At 38.0% G+C, this 20,099-nt stretch overlaps 2 protein-coding genes across 2 annotated transcripts; one reads left to right on the top strand and one right to left on the bottom strand.

Moving 5' to 3' along the window:
• Positions 1-879: 879 nt before the first annotated feature.
• On the bottom strand, positions 880-9,110 carry LOC137171026 (dual specificity protein phosphatase 26). Its single transcript, XM_067574748.1, has 4 exons — positions 9,026-9,110; positions 8,404-8,587; positions 7,323-7,534; positions 880-6,906 (listed from the first exon to the last, which is right to left on the bottom strand). The coding sequence occupies exons 2-4, from the start codon at positions 8,580-8,582 to the stop codon at positions 6,695-6,697; spliced, it is 603 nt and encodes a 200-aa protein (XP_067430849.1). The 5' UTR covers positions 8,583-8,587; positions 9,026-9,110; the 3' UTR covers positions 880-6,694.
• Positions 9,111-11,087: 1,977 nt separating this feature from the next.
• On the top strand, positions 11,088-18,271 carry ddx56 (DEAD (Asp-Glu-Ala-Asp) box helicase 56). Its single transcript, XM_067574649.1, has 14 exons — positions 11,088-11,210; positions 11,919-12,080; positions 12,508-12,662; positions 12,814-12,984; positions 13,599-13,689; positions 13,825-14,066; positions 15,115-15,261; positions 15,532-15,645; positions 15,730-15,824; positions 16,315-16,388; positions 16,599-16,688; positions 16,787-16,892; positions 16,982-17,088; positions 17,885-18,271. Exons 1-14 carry the CDS (start codon positions 11,103-11,105, stop codon positions 17,960-17,962), a joined length of 1,740 nt encoding a protein of 579 aa, XP_067430750.1. The 5' UTR covers positions 11,088-11,102; the 3' UTR covers positions 17,963-18,271.
• The last annotated feature ends 1,828 nt before the right edge of the window (positions 18,272-20,099 follow it).

Here is a 20,099-nt window from a genome sequence, read left to right as displayed (position 1 = left end):
CAAAGTTTCCTTGTTTTTGGTGTGAAATTAGTGTTTTCCTGTTGAGCTGCAGTAGAGGGATAATAACAAAGTGGGAAATTAAGACTAAAAAGGCTGTAACCCTTTAATCAAGGAAATGCGGCAGCGAGGGAGGAATGACTAGAACAATACTCTCAAGATTCACTCAGTAGCTCGTCTGGAGCTTTTGATTATATCACATGATATTCCTCAGCAGTTGTCATTGAATTGTAGTTGTCTGAGCACTTTAAGAACACGTGATCAACATTTATGTTTCCTTGACAACTGACAAACGCAATCTGCTGATAAAGCTCATGGTTGAAAGCTCCAGAACAGCTACTGAATGGACCTGGAGGCTGCTGTTTCCAAGGTCAAGAAAAAACTTTGAAGCTACATTTTTAAGCCAACATGGACAAAAAGTCCTTGAAGTGTTCATTTTTTAAATTAGAAAATGTACAAATCTAAGACAATTCGTAAATTCTACCTCCTGATGAAGGTCATGATCGAAAGCTCCAGAGCAGCTACTGATAGATCTTTAGCTGAGATTGTTTTGTCGGTTTCTATGGTCAAGAATGAACTTTGAAACGTCTGAGCCAAAATGGACGAGAAGTCCTTCATGTGCTCAGAAAAAAAAATGGAAATTTGATTATCTACAATCCCAAAACCACTGGGCACACTCTATCTGATGATGGTTATGTGATATGCTTGAAAGCCCTGGAGCGGCTACTAATGGTCCTTGAGGTGAGGTTGTTTTGTTGGTTTCCAAGGTCAGGGTCATGAACTTTGAACATCAATAACAAAATAATTTCTTGCTGACTTGAATAAACACATAAAAAGAAAATGATTAAAAATGAGACAATATAAAATACAGTACAGCAGCTCTGAGAGAAGGTTTTTATTATTTCTGATTAAGTACAGAATTTATCAAAACAAAGTTATCAATGCTCAGTGTTGTTCACGATAAAAACATAGAAACAAAAGTCCAAAAACCAACTTGAAGTACACAGATTAAGGCATCAACATCTCCTTTGCCAGTTTCTCCCTCAATGAACCTCAAAGAGAGTGATACAAAAATAAATTGAAAATAATTCCTATAGAAAGGTCTCTGTAAGAAAACAAAGATATTAATAAGAGAATATAAACAGGAATTGAGACCAACAACCAATCACGGCACAGTAAAACCACAAATACAAAACATACAGATCCAATACAGCAAAGGTAAAGATCATAATGGTTACAGAGGCCCTGTCCAGTAATTACACATGGATAGTTCCCTAGTTTATAAATGTTTCCTCTGCGTTTTCACTGAGCGGATTGAGGAAAGCTTCTGAAAAAAGGCAGATTCTGCTGTCAACAGGATGCTGTGATATGTAACAGAGTAAAGGGAGTCTCTGTTTTCCTGACACGACATGTAACAAGAGAGGAGTTTTGACGGGCTGATTCTGTACTTTGGGAGTAACTTCATACCTTCAGAATTCAATCCAAATATTGTAGAAAATGTGCCAATTTCAAATAACCAGGACCTCATGAAAATATCTTTCATGCTATAGGGATACAAGGGTCTGATGTGGCCCCTTGGGTCATCCATTGGTCCCCAAGTCGCCAGCTATGAGGCAAATATTCTAATACATAATGTCAAATGCAATGCAAACAAATCGCCTCTAAATTGACTCAACATAGTCTTGTCTGGATTGTTTGCTGCTCTGCCTTGCTTTCCAAGGCCACAGTGCAAAACACACTCAAAAAGAACAGTTTGACAATTTGGGAAATACACTTATTTGCTTTCCTTCCGAGAGTGAGATGAGATCATCAATACCAATCTCACGTCTGTGCATTAAGTATGGAGCTAGAGCTAGGAGGTGATTAGCTTAGCTTAGCATAAAGACTGGAAGCAGGGAGAAACAGCTAGCCTTGCTCTGTCCAAAGGAGTGTTCAAATTTAGGGGAGAAGGGGGGTAGATGAAAAATATTCTAATCTTTCCGACAAGTGATCACGTTATCACACAATATCCATAAAATTTGTGTTAAATCACCATGAACGACGCAGTTTGGCTGATGTGAGGCGTCCCTACTTGCTACATCTAATCATAATTAGGACTTGGAAGTTGTCGTGAACTCCATTTACAAGTCGAAATCTCATAATCACAATAACTCCGATCTGACGTGAACACAGCATTAGCTCTCCAGAAAACACCTAAAGTTCGAGTTTGGCAAATAATCAACTATTATCTTCTTGCTTTTGTAATGCTGTAATGAAAGTTAGCCTTAAAGAAATTTGGGAATTGTACAACTGATAAGTTGTGAAGAAACTGGGTTATATCTTTGTATTTCTCTTTGTAATATTTGGTATAAGTCAGCAATAGCCCCTTTCTCTGTCCTTGTGAAGCTGTAGCAATAGCAATAAGCTATTCCGTTTGTTAAATCCATACAGAAATGTCTAAAGTTGTTTACGAGGAGTTTTGTGCTGTAAAAGCTCAGACATACTGTGTCGTAACGTAGCCAAATTCAACCACACATTGACCTAAAATAGTTGTTGCTAGAGGTTTGGTAATGTGGCCGGGGACTGCTTGCAGAGCTAGTTGGTGAACGATTATAGCTGAAGAGTTAACGGCTAACATGCTAGCAAGTCGGGAACATGCTAGCACTAGCCAGGCACAATAGTTGTCTGAGCTTATTTCTATTTTGACTTTAAAGAGTTGTTTACTCCCGCTGACATTTTGTTCTCAGCTTGTACATCATTAAAGATTCAATTAACATTTATTAAAATAGGGAAGAGTTTGACAATTACTTACACATGCTAGTTGCCAGGAAATGGTTACAGCACATAACTCGCTACAAGTTTTTACACATTTGTTTGTGTGTGAATTTAACAAACGAGATAATGTGTTAATTAGTGAGCTTTAGAGGTGTTGGCATAAGTATTTTTTACTTTTGGACTTACTTGTTTCCCCTGCTTGCAGTCTTTAAACTAAGCTAAGCTAACCACCGCCCAACCACACCTCACGTCCATACTAGCATGCCAACATGCAAGTGAGAGTGGTATTGATCTTCTCATCTAATTCTCGGCAAAAAATTCAATAAGTGTATTTCCAAAAACGGTCGAACTATTCGTTTACATTTCTGACGGTACAAATCCACAAATCCATCTTTTTATATACATTCCAGCTGAGCAAAGTCGCCCAACTAATTTTCCTGCTTCTGTACTTTATCATGGTGTTGTTGAAACAGCACAGACAAAATCACAAAAAAACTGTGTTTCAGACATGATACTTGAGGTAATCATAACACACACAAGGGTATTTGAAGAGCTGGTTCATATTTCAGCATTGGATCGTCTATTGTTTTTCTCTAGCATGAGAACGAAAAGCTTCATTTTAACACCAAGACAAAAGAGCTTTGCGTACAGCACTGAACACTGTGCACTCTCCTGTCCTCTGGGCAGTTTGTAGCTTTTGCAATGGCACATTTGTGGTATTTTTTTCTCCCACTGCATGTCTACTTTAAATAACTCTTGTGCTGGCATATTACATTATCACTTAAAGGACCAGTGTGTAGGATTTAGTGACATCTAGTGGTGAGGATGCAGATTGCAACCAACTGAATACTCCTCCCCTCCCCTTCCAAGTATGTAGGAGATCCTACAGCGGCTGAAAAACTCACAAAAAACATGAAAGACCCTCTCTAGATCCAGTGTTTGGTTTGTCTGTTCTGGGCTACTGTAGCAACATGGCGGTGCAACTCTGTGTAGATATAAAGGGCTCATTCTAAGGTAACGGAAACACAACGATTCTTATTTTCAGGTCATAATAGACTAATTAAAACATACTTATGAATATTATATTCCATTTCCACCAAGTCTGTTCCACTAGATGCTACTAAATTCTACACACTGCACCTTTAAGAGTGCTACTCTGAACAGCTAACACTGTAAAGTTGAAGTGATACACCAGACTGGAAGCTGTAATAGCCTCATTTAGATTCTAAGTCTGTAGACTACTGGGTGAATTTCAGTTCATCACACTCAAGATATCCCATAAAAAGTCAACAAGGACCGTGATTATTTAAAATACATCAGATCGAAACAATACACTGAACTTGTTCGACACCCAATTAGAAACAAAAGTCGTATTATACAGTATACTGTATGTTGCTATTCACAAATCCTCCACAGATAATAATTGTGTACAGACTGTGACAACAACGTAATGCTAACCAACAGGCTACATAAGTGTGCTGGTTTAGACCTGGGCTACAACTAGAGCGCAACTTGTTCAGGGCACTTAATGACACTTACTGAATGTAAAAGAGTAAGTCGAGGGAAGACCTGCAAAGACTGAAACTACGGGGAAAAAATCACTGAGCGAGAATCTTATTTCCTATTTATTACAAAAGACAGCGAGGGTGTAATTTCTACTTTTCAAAATTCCAGTTTTATAGTTTCAGGTTGATTTTTTCTAACTAAAATCTGATCTAAAACATGATCCTCTTACTGATCTGCCACCACAGTCCAGATAAGAGATCTAAGTCGCCTCCGGATATTACCATACTCTCAGAGCAATAAGCTTAATGAGCAGCAACAACTGGTGCAACCAGTAATTAGTGGACTATATTTCCCTGTGTTTTGCCTCTCAGGCGACATACAGGCTGCCCTACATAGCTTGTTGGTGGAAGTTGATGGCTGTTGCAGCTGTATGCAGCCTAAAAAGAAGCCGGAGACACTATTGAGGGCTGAAAAAGTACCTCTGTAATCTGTATTTTTAGTGACAGTTAATACTCTCTTAAAAGACGATTGAATTAACCATCAATCAAAGACAAGATAGTTAAGCACAGAGCTCCTTGTTATAAAGATGCAAATAGAAAATAATCATCTCTATCAAGGTCTAAACATGATGATAAGTATGGTTTTTATTTTATGTTATCCCACCATTATAATATGGAAAACACAATAACTAATTTCATCATAACTTCTTATAAGATTGATTTAAATGTAACTAAAAATACAGATTAAATTATCTTTTACTGTAAAAAAACAACAACAACATATATATTTTTACTTCATTGTAAAACACTGCACCTTGATCACTATATAAGAAAACAGTAGCACTAGGGATGAAACAATTAGTTGATTAATCAATTATTTCATCGACAGAAAATTGTCAACAATTTTGATAGTAGATTAATCATTTTAAAGTCATTTGTCAAGGTGATATGTCAAATATTCAGCGGTTCCAGTTTCTCGAATGTGAGGATTTGCTGCTTTTCACTGTTTTATATCTTTGTAAACTGAATATCTTTGGACTGGTTTTTGGAATAATTTGAAGATATTACACTGGTGGTGCAAGGAGGCAGTGGCTATACTGTCATTAAATCTCATTTTATCAAAACAGTTAAAAAAAACAAACATCTGCCATAGAGATTTAATCTATTTCCAATATAATTCAGATAATCTCAAGGCTGGAATCTTCTTGATACTAGCACAGTGATCTGAGACATACACACTGACAAATTTCTAGATATTTTAAGAAAAAAATGCTCCAGAGATTAAACACTGATTCTGTTAAAACTGTTCAGAAAGCTTTAAGTTTTCTGTAGTGTAGTTTCTCTAGTAGCTGTTGGTACAGTGGCAATATAAATAGGCTTCAGGTTAACTGGAATGGTCTGAAGTTTTACTCTTGTTTTTCAATACGCAAATATCTTCTAAACCAGTGGTTCCCAACCATTCTGGCTTGCAACCCTTCATAGCCCAGTTATGCCTTCTTGGGACTCTCATCATGTGTCTCTGAGCTGTAGGTCACCCAAAAACTGATGCTCCCATTTTGGGACATGATAGTTGATATTAGAGATGCAGACATTAATTACGGTCATCTCATAACCACTCAGATTAACCATTGGAGATTCAAACCCAGGATTGGGAACCACTGTTCTCAACTGTTCAATTATAATTTTGTAAATCCATCCTCTGCTTGCTCTTCTGAGGTTTCTTACTTTTTTCCTGTTAAAGGGTTTGTTGTTTTTGTTGCTGGGAGTTTTTCGTTATAAAAATCAAGAGTCTTGGCCCGGTCACACCAGAAAGTAGCACATAAAGTGGTGCAACACAACCAATAAGCTACGATTACTTCCCCACTTTTAGACTTTCCGTTCCCTCAATGAACATCACTGCCAAGACGATTGACAGAAAATTAACTGCCAACAATTTTGACAATTGTTTCAGCTTCTCAAATGTGAGGATTTAAAACTTAAAAACTGAAAATTAACTCTCTCTCGTTCCCTCAAAGACTTATCTATCCCTGTGATTGAATCCATCTATCGTGGCATTGAAATCGATTGACTTTGTTGCACAATTTCACCATTTTAAGTGCTGGTGTGACCGCGCCTTAAGGATAGAGGTCGTCACATGTTGTACAGATTGTAAAGCTCTTAGAGGCAAATTTGTGATAAATAAAATTTGATTCAAATTCATTCTTAAACATATCTGTGGGCCTTCATATCTTAAAGATTATGAGCTTCGGCACTCATTTGTTTCAGAGGCTAAAAGACTAAATACATATGATTAGAATTAATTAAGATACTGATCTCAGTCTGCCACAGTGTCAGAAACCCACAGGTTGCTCATATCTTGGTCCCGTTACCTCCTTTGGTGTAACCAGACTTGCTGCTACCTCAGGCTGTGTGTGTGTTGCGGGGGGAGGGGGGGGTTCTCAGCTCTGCGGTGACGTCTTACGGCTCTCTCTCAGGATGCCGTCCAGGCCGTTGAGCTGGCGGAGGAAACCTCGGTTGGGGATGACGCCGCGGTGGTCTTTCACTGTTTTGATGGCTTCCACCAGGGTCAGGTTCTGTCTGATCATCAGGTAGGCCAGCACCAGCGTGGCCGAGCGGCTCACTCCCACAGTGCAGTGGACCAGCACCTTACCTACACACAGACCACAGTATGAACCAGTCTGCTCTGGTCCAGATATTTTCCACATGTGCACGCATTGGTTGATTTTTTAGAACTAAAATCTTTCAATTTATTATTTTCTGTTAAAAAAAAAAATTTAATCACATTAAAATATTATATTAAGATTTATATTTTATCTACAGAAATATATCTTGGGAGATACAATTTACAGAAAATGTAACTTGAACAGTTAAATTAATGACTTAAGTGGAAATAAAGGTTCATTAATTATGTTTTTTGTGGCCAGTCAAAGATTTCTTTGGGGAAATCTGGATTCATGACTTCAGTATTTATAAAATCCTGGCTACAGCCTTGTTATTATATGCAATTATCAATATAATAAAGGTTTACATGACCTTCAGGATTTACATCATTATTCACAGACTGACCTCCGCTCGTTAGGGCTTTGTGGATGAACTCGGCAGCAGGATAGAAGTTGACGCTCATGTCGAAGGTCGGGGAGTCGTGAGCCTCGATGCCGTGATAAGTGATGCTCATCCCGGCGTAATACTCAGCCCCGCCGCGCCACTTGCTCTGTGCACAGTTGAGGATGTGTGTAATACCGAGTTTGGCCAGTTCACGCCGATCTGATGCAATATCTCTGCAGAGAGACGAGGTTTAAACAGTCAGACTGATTTTAACTTCTCTACATGTAGACGTTTACATCAGACTAATACTTTACAACTTCATGTTCCAGCTAATCAGATGCAGATTTGACACAATGGATAATATAACAAGCTTTTAAAATACAACACATTGTTAAAGATGAAACCCGTGGTTTCCAACTTTTTTGGCTTTTGACGTCTTACAAAAAGCAGTGTGTAGTCGGGGTCACATTTCACATGTCTATGAGTTGTTAACAGCAAAAATCAAAGATTAGAGAAAAAGTCCAGAAACTGAAAACAGATTTGTGTATCAGAACTTTGTTTTTTCTTCTTTCCTCTCCCATTAATCATCTCACGACCCCTCAGATTTATCTGCTGACCCTTTGGAGGGGCCCGACCCCTAGGTTGGGAACCAGTGGACTAAACTATCTAACTGTATATAAAGTAGTGTAAACTAGCTCCACCTCCAGCAGCTACAACAGTAACATGCTGCTCTAACACTGATGCTTCACTATTAATAATCTAATGATGTCATATATAATAATATATCAGTCAGAGGGACCAAACCACTACTTTTACTGCAATACTTTAACTACATCAAGCTCATAATACTTATGTACTTTTACTGCAATACTTTAACTACATCAAGCTCATAATACTTATGTACTTTTAGTGTAGTAAATGTTTTCATGCAGGACTTTTACTTGTAATGGAGTATTTATACATTGTTGTATTGGTACTTTTACTTAAATACCACCACTGTTAACTGTTAACTAGTGATTTGGTCACTTCTACAGCAGGAGTTATTGATCATGCATTATGTGTTGTGACCCTCACTATAAAAGTGTTACATGTAAACACTCACTGGTCTCCAATATAAAGTCGCGGCCACACTTCATCCGCATGGTTGCAGGCAGTTTTTCCGGTGCACAGCAGTCTCTCCAGCTCAGAGACGGTCAGGTTTGGGGAGACCCGCTCAGAGTCTTTTCGGTTCGGAGACCTGGAGCTGCTCCGGGACCGAGAGAACCGGGACATGAACGCCATTTAATCTGAGAAAAACAAGACAACCAAAATGAAATAAAAAAAATATTAGAAAATGAGTGATTTCTCTCAGGCATTATAGACAATAACAAAACAGAAGGATGGAAAAGACTAGAAATAAAGAGGACAGAAAATGATCCCTGGAGGAATAATTACAATAAAGAGAATAAAAAATCATTTTTGAAAGGAATATTTACAATAAAAGGAATAGAAGATGATTTATAGGGGGAATAATTACAATAAAAAGAAGAAAAATGATTTTTGGGGAATACTTACAGCCTCCATGGTTTGAATATCTGAGATTATATAACAAATATACCTGTAGCTTTATGTTGGTAAACAGTAAACTGAGTCTCTTTCGGAGATTGAGGCTACGAACCTTTAAATAAAACATAAAATAAAGCCTCCAGACTGGCTGTTTTCCTCATGCTGGACGTTTTCTGTACCTGTTTTGTTGCTGTCCGTGTCTCAGTGCTGCTGCAGGGCGAGCTGCTCCGCGGCCATGTTGACTCATTTATTTGCTGTGGGAGGAGGAGGAGGAGGAGGACGGATGGGATGAGGATGAGGATGAGGACGAGGAGACAGCCGCTGAGCATCCACCAGACGTCTTCACCTCCCGCTCCAGCATCCTCCCAGTGTCTGAAACAGCTCTCCACACACACACACACACACACACACGGATCAAGGTTTAATACAGAATAAAGAGCTTTACTTCCCCGCTTCTTCTGTGTTGTATCAGTCTGCTGTTTCTGCTGAAATTATCGTGGCTATTTTTATAATTAATTGGTTAATGGTGGAGTGCGTGACGTTGATTCAGTCGCTGGTGGAGTTTGACGCCATCTGCTGGTTAATTAAGGGAGATTTATGTAAGGTTAAAGGGTAAGTTCACAGTTTATGGGGGACAAAATCCACAGTCCTGCACAAAAAAAGCATTTAAAAGTAGATGTGAAGCTTATATTCAGCTTCATCAGTCTGAGTTAGTCATATCAAGTGGATATCTGACACATTTACAGTCTTTTTAGCATCAAATTCCCTCTTTGTGTTTCCTCGGACAGTGTTTCCCTGTTGAGCTGCAGGTAGAAGCATAGTTACAAAAAGAGGAACTTTGGCACTAAAAAGACTGTAACGTTGAAAGATATCTACTTGATTTGACTCATTTGGACTCATTTGAAGCTTCATATTAGCTTCACATAAACTTTTAAATACATTAGTTTGTTTGAAACAACTCGAAAGACCAGAGGTGGAAGAAGTACTCAGATCCTTTACTTAAGTAAATACAGCAATGTAAAAATACTAGATTACAAGTCCTGCATTTAAAATCCTACTTGAGTAAAAGTACATAAGTCTTATAAGCCAAATTTATATAAGGACCTAATTATGTCCTGTATGATTTTAGGTGCACAGACATGATTCTCAGTTGAAAGAGTAACATTCATAATAAAAGAAATGTATTCTGCTTTGACTTCAAAATAAAAAGATAAAAAATCACAAACTGAGAAACCAACTGAGCTACTATCAATTTCTATCAAGAATAATGCGGCTTAAATCATCTCAAAAGGCTTTTTACAGTGCAAACATTCTTTTTAGTAATAATTTATCTTTTTTTTCAAGCAAAATAAAAACATATCAGACAAATCAGTCAATTAGTTTTGCTAAATGGGAGTTGCAAGGATATATATTGTGAATAATTTTAAAATGGACTCTTTGTTAGGAATCAATATTTTTAGGGAAACAATCAAGCTTTCTTCCAAAACTCAGAAAAAAATAACTCCAAAAGAATTTTCCTGAAGTCTGGGTCTATATTGTTAATGAATTATATCTCTTAAATGGCTGTTGTTACAAGATTTATTTAAAGTGTGACTTTCTGTTAATTGTAATCTTAACTCTTACATACTGTTTATAGTTTGACCCTTCACAGTATGGAATCATTTTTTACACCGCTCAACTATCCCGTTATAATTAGTCACTATACCAAATTTTGAACCACAAATGTATTTTGCATCCATATATATGTTATCAGTCATTAATAAATTGGTGATTAATCCTTCATTTATGTTTCAGAGAGCAGAGAGAGTGTTTTCTTTAGATCTGACACTTTTCATTTACTTACTTTAACAGTTACACTATATTGTGTCAAGGTCCCCACTGAACTCTGTCCTGACACACACATGACAATCTATAGTTTCACTGTTTCTAGATTCCCAAAAACCACTCTTCACCTTGATTTGACCCTCTCTGGTCACTTTAAAATCCCTTTGAATAAATACGGGTCAAATGTGACCCAAAACACACTCTACATGCAAAAATGTATACAAGCTGCACAGAAATTAATACTTTTTAAATATTTCCATTTTTGTATATTCTGGACCACTTAAGGAAAAAGTTATCAAATTTCAGGCTTAAAAAAATGTAATTTAGGGTGTTTTTATTGCTTTCAAATGTCAAAATGGGTCAAATTTGACCTGAACAGTACGTGAGTGTTAGAGAAGAGCCGGAGCTTGAGAAGCAGTACTTGAAGGCACCATGACGTCACATCCTCGCGACGCACATGTGAGTGTAGTGCGAGGAGGAGAGATGGCTGCGGACAGGCTGCAGTTTCATGAAATGGGCTTAGACGACCGTCTGTTAAAGGTAACAAACCGCTCGACACTTTCTGTAAATGTTGAATAAAATGTTGGAGAAGCGACGAAGCTTCAGCTGGAGAGAAAACACCGCAGAGAAGCGAAGAAAAGTCGACAGAAACAACTGAAGTTACAGGAGGAGCTAACGGAGCAGCGTGTTTCTACAACTGTTTACTGAAGATTAGATATTAACATTAAAACCAGCTCAGTTTTATATACATAATATAGTTTATCTCCTCCTCAGGGTGACATAAATAAACATTTTGTTTTGTGGTTGTAATCATTGAAACCAGTTTAATAGTTTTAGTTTAATGTAACATTGTCAATCTGGAAATTAACATTAAAGGACGAGTTCACATTTGTTCAAGTGTGTCTTAAAACAACAGTCAGGAGCCCAAATGAACAGTGAAACATGTTTTTCTTGCTGTAATCATTCCTCCTATTCATACTGTCCATTAGAAAATCCCTTGATAATGCACTTACAATGGAAGTGATGGGGGACAAAACCTACAGTCCTTCTGTGCAGAAAAGTATTTAAAAGTTTATCTGAAGCTTAAAATCTAGATCTGCAAAGTAACTGAGCTGTCAGATGAATGTAGTGGAGCAGAAGTATAAAGTTGCATAAAATGGAAATACTCAAGTAAAGTATAAGTACCTCAAAATTGTACTTAAGTACTTGCTTAATGTGTGATGGATCGCTGTGATCTTCCTGCATCAGGCGGTGGCAGATCTGGGTTGGTCCCAGCCGACTCTGATCCAGGAGAAGGCCATCCCGTTGGCTCTGGAGGGGAAAGACCTCTTGGCTCGAGCCCGGACCGGATCTGGAAAGACGGCAGCTTATGCTGTTCCTGTTATACAGAGAATCCTGACCTCCAAACAGGTGAGGACGAGAGAGAGAGAGAGAGAGAGAGAGAGAGAGAGAGAGAGAGAGAGAGAGAGAGAGAGAGAGAGAGGAGGTCCTTCACGAAGGTTTATTATGGAACAGGATCACAGATCACTTTTACTTTAGTCAACAGGTTGTTCTTGTTGCAGTGAGGCGCTGTTGGGTTTAAGGTTAGAGGGTGTTAGTAGTAGTATTATTATTGTTATTTTGAATTATGGTGATGTGTTTTTGGATTTTAGGATTTTATTGTTTAGCTTTATACTGAATGTTTATTTTAAGTTTATTTCCCAGAAGTGAAAACAGAAAACAAAGCTGATGTCATGATTCAAAGCTGGTGGCGTCTCTGTGATGATGATGTACATGTCGCGTGTGTGGATCCTCTTCATCCTCCTGACCTTTCACCTTTTGTGTTGGGTGTCTTCAGAGCGTTCGTGAGCAGGATGTGAGAGCTCTGATCCTGGTTCCCACCAAAGAACTGGGTCAGCAGGTCCAGACCATGATGAGACAGTTAACGGCTTACTGCTCGAGGGACGTCCGAGTGGCCGACATCTCCGGGAAAGCCGACCTGTCGGCACAGAGGTCAGTCAGAGGCTTTTTATACCACATACTCTACTTTATATACATGTTCACAATAACTTATAAAACTCTCATAATTATAGTGATGTCATGTATGAAATGTAACTAGAGGTGATGATGAGTGTGGTTTATGTTGTATATTGTGTCTGAACAGGCCGATCTTGATGGAGAAGCCTGACGTGGTCGTGGGGACGCCGTCCCGTGTGCTGGCCCACCTCAACGCCCAGAACCTGGTCCTGCACTCGTCCCTGGAGACGCTGGTGGTGGACGAGGCCGACCTGCTCTTCTCCTTTGGCTTCGAGGCAGATCTGAAGAACTTGTTGTGGTGAGAAGAACAAACAGATGTTTTACCAGCATCTTTGAAGAAGTTACTTCATTTAACTTAGTTTAATTACTCACCAGAAGGATCAGGGTCCCGTTTAGGGTTGTCATGGTGATTCAGGGAGGCTCAACAGCACAACATTAGCACCTTTTTTAGGTATATTAGTTTGATTATGTGTCTGGAGCAGCAGCACCTGATAAACAAGGAAAACATTTTAAATCATGTTGTGGCAGGAAACAACAGCTGAATCTCCTTAAACCTGAGATTTATGAATGAACACCGTGTTTGACACGATCGTCGCAACAAAAGATAAAACAGTTGCAAACTTTCCTGAGTTGTAAAATCTTGCCTGTGAGTGTTATAAACTGCTATGAAGCATTTTAGCATGTGCTAAGTGTTTAAATGCATTAAACCGTAGCTCTAACTGGGACTTCCTGGATCGTATTTCATTGTCTCACTGGTACATTAAACATGTCATCACCACCGCAGCTCCTTTGCATTGTTTTAACACGGGACTGTTTTCAGCCTGGATGCAGCTGCACATCTTCTGTATCTATTATAGGTTCGTATTTACATGTAAATATATTCTAAACATGATCTGTTCTGTCTTTTAACAGCCATTTGCCGAAAATCTATCAGTCGTTCCTGATGTCGGCGACTCTCACCGAGGACGTTCAGGCCTTAAAGGAGCTGCTGCTGCACAACCCTGTAATGACATGTTCACATTAACGTCACATTCATAGCTGATGTTACAAACATAACAAACAGCTGCACGTGTCTGTTTCTGTTGGACGCTGATGATAGTAGCAGCAGCGTTGTATTGATACGTGTGTGTGGTCTCAGGTGATCCTGAAGCTGCAGGGCTCTCAGCTGCCAGACAGCAACCAGCTGCAGCAGTACAGCCTCAAGTGTGAGGAAGAGGACAAGTTCTTGCTCATCTACACGCTGCTGAAGCTGCGGCTGGTTCAGGGGAAGACGCTGGTGTTCGTCGGAGCCGTGGACAGATGTTACAGACTCAAACTCTTCCTGGAACAGTTCAGTATTCCCGCCTGCGTCCTCAACTCGGAGCTGCCCGTCCACTCCAGGTGAGAGGAAGATAAATCTGTTAGATAAATAATAAACGTTTGTTTTGTTTATTCACTTTGTGTTCATCAGATTATCTCACAGCAGATACTTCACTGCTTTTTATTCTCAAATAAAAAAGGACTAACAAGCAATTAATAACTTTTGTCTCTATATATTTTGTAGTTTTGTGTTGAGTTACCGTCTGTTGATCTGTGAAAACACTGAGCTTGTTTTATTCATCGTAACGTAACTTTATTCATATATCATGTAGAGACAAGCTGAGAAAACCAGGTGAAAGTGTAGATGTGGAGCTTTAACACAATGTCTCATTTATATCTGCAGAACATAAAACTTTTTACAGCTGTATAAACATACTTTCAATGAAAAAAGGCACAAAAACGAGTTAAAATCACTTGTAAATAAATGTAAATAGACTATATATATAACTATAGTTAGATTTTTCTTACATGTTTCTGCTGTATTTGTGTTTATGAATAGTGAAACAATATTTTTTACAACCTTGAACTGTATAATAATATTTTCAGTGTACATTTTTACAGTCGCCTGTGTAATTTTTCTTGTATTTGGCTTCCTGGTGGTTTTTGACAGAATGATAAGTTGGACTTCTAGCTGAGTTTGTGCTGAAAAAAATGAGACCATACATGTGGGATGAGGACAGTTATTTAAAGATGCTAAACAAAGACAAAAATGCATTTAAAGTCTGTAATAATGAATCAAAGTGAACGTGGACTCTGGTGACAGACGACTGAGACGTTTACAACAACCTGCAGTTCATTTTACCAGAAAAAAGCCTTTTTCTAGATTCACAGAGTCACAATGAAAAGTATATTTATGCCAGTTAATTGGTAATTATGTCAGTTATATTCAACAATACAGAATATTTAATATTAAAGCATTTAAAACGAGTTATTTAGACTCCATTTATCCTCCCTGTTCATGTCACACAGTGTAAATATAATGTGTACAGTCGTACGACACCGTGTGACGTGTTATTTGTTTTCCTTCCTGTTCATGTCGGTGTTTCTTCTTCTTCTTCTTGTGTTTCAGGTGTCACATCATCACTCAGTTCAATCAGGGCTTTTACGACTACATCATCGCCACGGACGAGCAGAGTTTAGCCGACCCGACCGCCGCTCCTCAGACCGCCGCAGGCAAAGGGAAGAAGAAGAAGAAGACCACAGAGAGAGGAGGGAAGTGAGTGAATGATTTTCATTATTTGGATCATACTGATGTTTATCAGTTTGTCCTACAATCCTTCCAAAATGTTTCCCTTTACGGCCTGAGTTGCATCGTGGGTTGTTTGTAGCGAGTTTCTATCAGTCTGTTTTTTTATTTATTTATTTATTAGAAACAAACAAACAGACACAGAGATGATATTTTTATCGTCTTCTACAGTTTTCTTAAAGAGTTTCTGTGGATCTTTGGTAACATATTGACTCTTAACGTCTGCTAAATGTTTTAAAGGTCGAAGGATAAGGAGTACGGCGTCTCCAGAGGCGTCGACTTCCAAAATGTCGCCAACGTCATCAACTTTGATTTCCCCACGACCGTTGAGTCCTACATCCATCGAGTCGGAAGGTAAAAGCAGCTGTTTCAGTTGTTTATGAAGGCTGGTTGGTAACTTCAGCTGTGATATTAATCGTTATATGTTTGATCGTGTAGAACGGCGAGAGCAGACAACCCCGGCACCGCTCTGTCCTTCATCTCTCACACTGAGCTCGCTCTGCTGTCCGAGGTGGAGGAGGCTCTCACTGGAGGTAAAACATACAAAAAGTACTCAGTTGTACTGTAATCAGGTTTATTTGTGGTTACATAACCCCATTTAAAGTCACTGCTAGAGCTGCAACTCACGATTATTCTCATTATCATTTAATCTGTTGATTATTTTCTTGATTAATGAATTCTAGATGAGGTGTTAAGTCCATAAAATGGTGAAAAATGTCGATCAGTGTCTCTCAAAGCCCAAGATGTCGTCCTCAAATGTCCACAATCCCAAATATATTCAATTTACTGTCATAGAAGATTAAAGAAACCAAAAATGAGTCATATTTGAGAAGCTGGAATCAGAGAATTTGGGTTTTTTTCTTAAAAATGACTCAAAATGTTTAATTGATTGTCAAAAAAGTTGGCGACTAATTGATTAATAGACTAATCGTTGCAGCTCTGGTCTCCACATGTCTGGAAATAATCATGTGTTAATTTGCTGGTAATAAGAATGTGTTTCATTTATGTTTTCCTTATTTTTAGAAAACGCTGATTCTGCTCTGAAACCGTATCAGTTTAAGATGGAGGAGATCGAAGGCTTCAGGTACAGGTGCAGGGTGAGTAACATCCTCACAAACAGACGTGTTTATGTTTACAATGTTCATAAGAAAAGTTAAGAACACTTAATGAAGTACTTTAAGTTTTCTTTTGCATTTAATTAAAACCCGTTTTTATCTTTGTTGTGCTGCATTTCCACTTGAATCTTCATGTCAACACTGCTGAATACAGTGAATGTTTGGATGATCAATAGTTCTGTTTATTCCCAGGATGCAATGCGTTCAGTGACGAAGCAGGCGGTGAGGGAGGCCAGACTGAAGGAGATCAAGCAGGAGCTGCTCAATTCAGAGAAACTCAAGGTGACTGATCCTCACTGATCTACACACACGTTCTGTATATAAATAATAATAATAATAATATATATAAACCATCGACTGTACATTCTGCTGTCACTCAGACATATTTTGACGACAACCCCAGAGATCTGCAGCTGCTCAGACACGATAAAGATCTCCATCCTGCTGTTGTCAAACCTCACCTGAAGAACGTTCCCGAGTACCTCAGTAAGACACACGTTTCCCACGTCAGCATTAAATCACGAGTACATATATGTCCGTCATTTGTAACGTTCATTATCACTGATTTCTTCCAGTTCCTGAGACGCTGAGAGGAGCTGTGAATCCTCTGCTGAGCAGGAGGAGGAGAAAGAAGAAAGATAAACCGAAACCAGAAGGAGGAGTCGTCAAGACCAGTTTCAAGGTGAGACTCAGAAAAAGATGTAAACAGTTGGTTAAAATAGACAGAAATGACACACAAGTGACTTTGGTTTAAATGAGAAACTTAGATTTTACAAGTAAAACATTTTAATTTACAACTCCTGAGCAGTATGATGAGTTCTTGTATGAAAAGTCATAGAAAGTAAACAGTGATTTGTTCTTTACTGGGAGGTTACTGCAACATCATACCATTATTACAAGCTCATGATAAAAAAGGTATTTATATATCTGTAAAGATTTGTATATATTTCTATACTTTCACATTCCTGAGATATATTGTTAGATTAATGTTAATATCTAACAAGAGCTGAAACGATTAATGAAGTCTACTTTAATAATCAGTTACAAGTAATTGTTTAGGAACAGATGTGAATATTTTCCAGTTTTCTTAGTTTTGTTTGATAGTAAATTGAAAATTTTGGAGTTTTAACAGTTGATAAGACATAAAAAGACATTTTATGATGTCAACATGGACTCTGGGAAACTGAGTCGGGCACTTTTTGTTTTCTGACATTTTATAAACCAAACAGTTAAAGGATTTATTGAGGAAGGAATCAGTTGATTCATCTGTATTGAAAACAGATTTCCTCTCTGTATAATTTTTCTCTCAAGTCTATAAAGTACTTTTTGCATTTGTGTCCATAAATATGAGTTTCTTCTGTTTTTCCTGGTTTTTATGAGTGTCAGCTGGTCTGTGTTGATATATTTTATAATTAGAAATATGAATAACTGAAGTGATACATTAGATATTAATACAATAATTGCTTCTGTCGTTGTAGAAGAACATTCAGGGGAAGAACCCGCTGAAGAGTTTCCGTTACACCGGAGGAAGAAACAGAAAAGGCAAAAGCAGCTAGTCGTAGCTGCAGCTGCTGTTCACATGACTGTGTCAGACCTGGATGATTTCACTGTGCAGAGACTTTATCTGCAGCTCTGTTGGGTCGACAGTATAAACTATACAGCATGAACTCTGAAGCTGTTTGGGCCAACGACAAAATGGACTACGAGCTCTGACTTACGTGGACTTTGGAGGAAAATGCAAGACGGATTTTTCAAATCCAGAAAGATTATGAGAGGAATAAAGTGTCTTTATTATCTGTTTCTTTAATTCTTCTGTTCTGGAAACATGTAAAATGTTTATTAAAATAAAATGATTTCTTCTCAAACTCTGAGTATTTGTATTGTAGTTCCATTGGGTTATGTTTACAATGCTAACATGCTAATGCGTAGCACTTTAGTGTGTTAGCATGCTAACATTTGCTAATTAGCGCTAAACACAAAGTGCAGTAGAGGCTGATGGATCATTCGTTCTGCAGACATTTGGTCATGAATCAAACTCAAAAACTAAAATTTTGACGTTATGACACTGGAAGAAAAGTCTGAGGATCAATAAAGTTATTACGACTGATTCTGAGGGAAATTTCCATCTAATACTGAAGATATTTCCCTCTAAAGTCAGCAGGGTTCATCCTCTGGGGAACATGAATGTCTATACAAAAATATTTCATCACAATCCATCAAGTTTTTGTTCCAGACTGAATTTTTTCATCCTCCAATCAGAATAACACACAAGGCGTCGTTATCTTGCATAAAATCTCTGCACATAGTCTTTTGTCTTAACTCACCTTAAATCTCAGTTTAACACTTATGATACAGGATCTGTGACATCACAACTAGTTTTTAGCCAATCGTGGTCCAGTTTGCAACTTACACAAGTGTGATGTGGAAACTTGAAGCCTCCGGTGCACAAACACTGAGACTTTACAGTGAAGGAGGGGAGGAAACATCTGGTGTCCAGCAGGAAAACTTTAGAAATGAAACATATTTGTATATTCAGAGATTCTCTACTTTATAATAAGAGAAGAGGAGTAGATGTCATTTTAAAAATTTTCAAACAGGTAATTGAACCAAATTATTATTTGAAGTATTTTCATGTCTTAAGACTGGAGCTGCAACAATTAGTCGATAGACAAAAAATCAATCAGCAGCTATTTTGATAACTTATCGTTTTTAAAATACTTTTTAAAGCAAAAACGCCATTTTTTCTTCTAAAAGGTGATCATTTAATACATTTATTTGCCAAACATGATAGTAAACTGAATATATTTGGTTTTTGGACTGTTGGTAGGACACAAACAGAATGTCTGAAGACGTCACCTTTGACTTAAAACAGTCATTTTTCACTCTTTTGTTGACATTTTAAAGACCAAACAATAAACCAAGCAAGTACATGTCAGTTGATGAGTTAGTTACATGTCAGGAGGGGATCTTTAAAGTTAATGTTCACCTCAAACAGTGGAGTTTGGTTTGTGTCAGTCAGTGTATCAGATAATCACACTGGTTCACAATAATTCACAAACCTACTACCAACTGTTTTAACTCCTTTTAACAGTTTTTCCTTTATAATCCACAGTGGAAAGTTGTTATTTTTGCATATTTATATCTGCTTTCTTCCACATGTAAATAAAGTATCATCTTAACAAAACTTCTTCACTTCCTGTAGCTGAGCATGAGGAACACGCTCTGCTGCACATGATGTAATGTGATATGTTTTCTGGTCGTCATGGCAGAAAACGATGGATTTAGTTCTTAATTTCTATTTAGCTATGAAAAGCTTTTCAGACATGAGGTACTGTTAACTGTAAGATCTCAACATTTGTTGACTTAAACCTATTAAATTACGTGTTTTAGACCCAAGGAGGGTTGAATCGAGGGCAACTGGACTTGGTTGTAGATACTTAAAGACATCTGGCCTTTCATCCAAGGGATAACGATGACCTGGATGACTGAGAATCTTCACAGATATGTTTTAGAGTCATTTCCTGTTTGATTTGGTCAAGTGAGAGCTCTGAGAGTGAACCAAAACAGTAAAGTTGCAGCCGGACAGATAAACAATGAGCTGAAACTCACTGTAAAGCTCTGTAAAGCCGAGAGGAGCTGCAGTCAGACAGATCATTATTACATTATTACTGTAAAAAATATTGATCATAGCCG

This window comes from Thunnus thynnus, chromosome 19 (genome assembly GCF_963924715.1).
Source record: "Thunnus thynnus chromosome 19, fThuThy2.1, whole genome shotgun sequence".
Lineage (NCBI taxonomy): Eukaryota > Metazoa > Chordata > Actinopteri > Scombriformes > Scombridae > Thunnus > Thunnus thynnus.
Note: the sequence above shows the minus strand (reverse complement) of the source record. Positions and strands in the feature narration are given on the sequence as shown.

Excerpts from the sequence above, each read along its gene's own strand:
- LOC137171026 (XM_067574748.1), bottom strand. The coding sequence starts at position 8,582 with ATGGCGTTCATGTCCCGGTTCTCTCGGTCCCGGAGCAGCTCCAGGTCT. Across the intron at positions 7,535-8,403 it reads CGACTTTATATTGGAGACCA|AGATATTGCATCAGATCGGC; the intron begins GTGAGTGTTTAC and ends GTCTCTCTGCAG. Across the intron at positions 6,907-7,322 it reads CAAAGCCCTAACGAGCGGAG|GTAAGGTGCTGGTCCACTGC; the intron begins GTCAGTCTGTGA and ends GTCTGTGTGTAG.
- ddx56 (XM_067574649.1), top strand. The coding sequence starts at position 11,103 with ATGACGTCACATCCTCGCGACGCACATGTGAGTGTAGTGCGAGGAGGA. Across the intron at positions 12,081-12,507 it reads GAATCCTGACCTCCAAACAG|AGCGTTCGTGAGCAGGATGT; the intron begins GTGAGGACGAGA and ends GGGTGTCTTCAG. Across the intron at positions 17,089-17,884 it reads TCGTCAAGACCAGTTTCAAG|AAGAACATTCAGGGGAAGAA; the intron begins GTGAGACTCAGA and ends CTGTCGTTGTAG.